General features: G+C 30.1%; 1 protein-coding gene across 1 annotated transcript in view; it reads left to right on the forward strand.

The window, feature by feature from the left end:
• The window catches only part of LOC106750852 (cytochrome P450 4d2-like), a 1,689-nt gene extending 997 nt beyond the window's left edge, over positions 1 to 692 (forward strand). The window contains exons 3-5 of the mRNA XM_014631460.1: positions 25 to 134; positions 322 to 412; positions 625 to 692. Of these exons, the coding sequence (XP_014486946.1) occupies positions 25 to 134; positions 322 to 412; positions 625 to 650 (227 nt within the window). The 3' untranslated portion in view covers positions 651 to 692. The remainder of the gene's footprint in view (positions 1 to 24; positions 135 to 321; positions 413 to 624) is intronic.

Genomic DNA, 692 nt, shown 5'->3' on the forward strand with positions numbered 1-692 from the left:
ATCTTAACATTATATATATTTCAGAGGAATTGTGGCGCTTAATATATGATATGCTGAACACATATTATCCAATTATGAAAAATTGGGTTTTCACGAAACCTAACGTTTTTACTTCCCAACCGGACGACATGGAAGTAATAGAATTATTATAGTGGACAAATTTATCATATTCATCATATAGCATTTTCATTACGGATGATTAAAACCAATATATACAGCTTCTATATAGAATCAAATACATATCTCTCAGTGTTTTACATTACCCTTAATTCTATAATTTGGTAATAATGAGTTTTAATTTTGTTCCGTCTGTGGCTTTAGAAAATGTTAAACAGTACAAAACACAATGTGAAAAATTATACTTACAAACCTCTACATTCTTGGCTTGGTGATGGTCTTCTTACTAGCAAAGGTACTGTACACAATTCAACTTCGACATGCGTAATTATTGTCTAAATTATTGTCGTTATATTCAGTAGTCTTGTAGAGAAAACTAAACAAACCGTAATGATTTACAACACAATAAAAATACACTATAAAATTTTTGCATGGAGAAAGTTAATATCACGCCACTACGTATATTTATAACTATAAGATTGTTTATTGCTACATTATGTTTATCAGAGAGAACTTGCCTAATCTTGATCTGACACGATATGGATTATAAAAACGTCTGTTTCTTCCACACGTGC

Source organism: Dinoponera quadriceps, unplaced genomic scaffold (genome assembly GCF_001313825.1).
Source record: "Dinoponera quadriceps isolate SergipeBrazil2010 unplaced genomic scaffold, ASM131382v1 scaffold6793, whole genome shotgun sequence".
Lineage (NCBI taxonomy): Eukaryota > Metazoa > Arthropoda > Insecta > Hymenoptera > Formicidae > Dinoponera > Dinoponera quadriceps.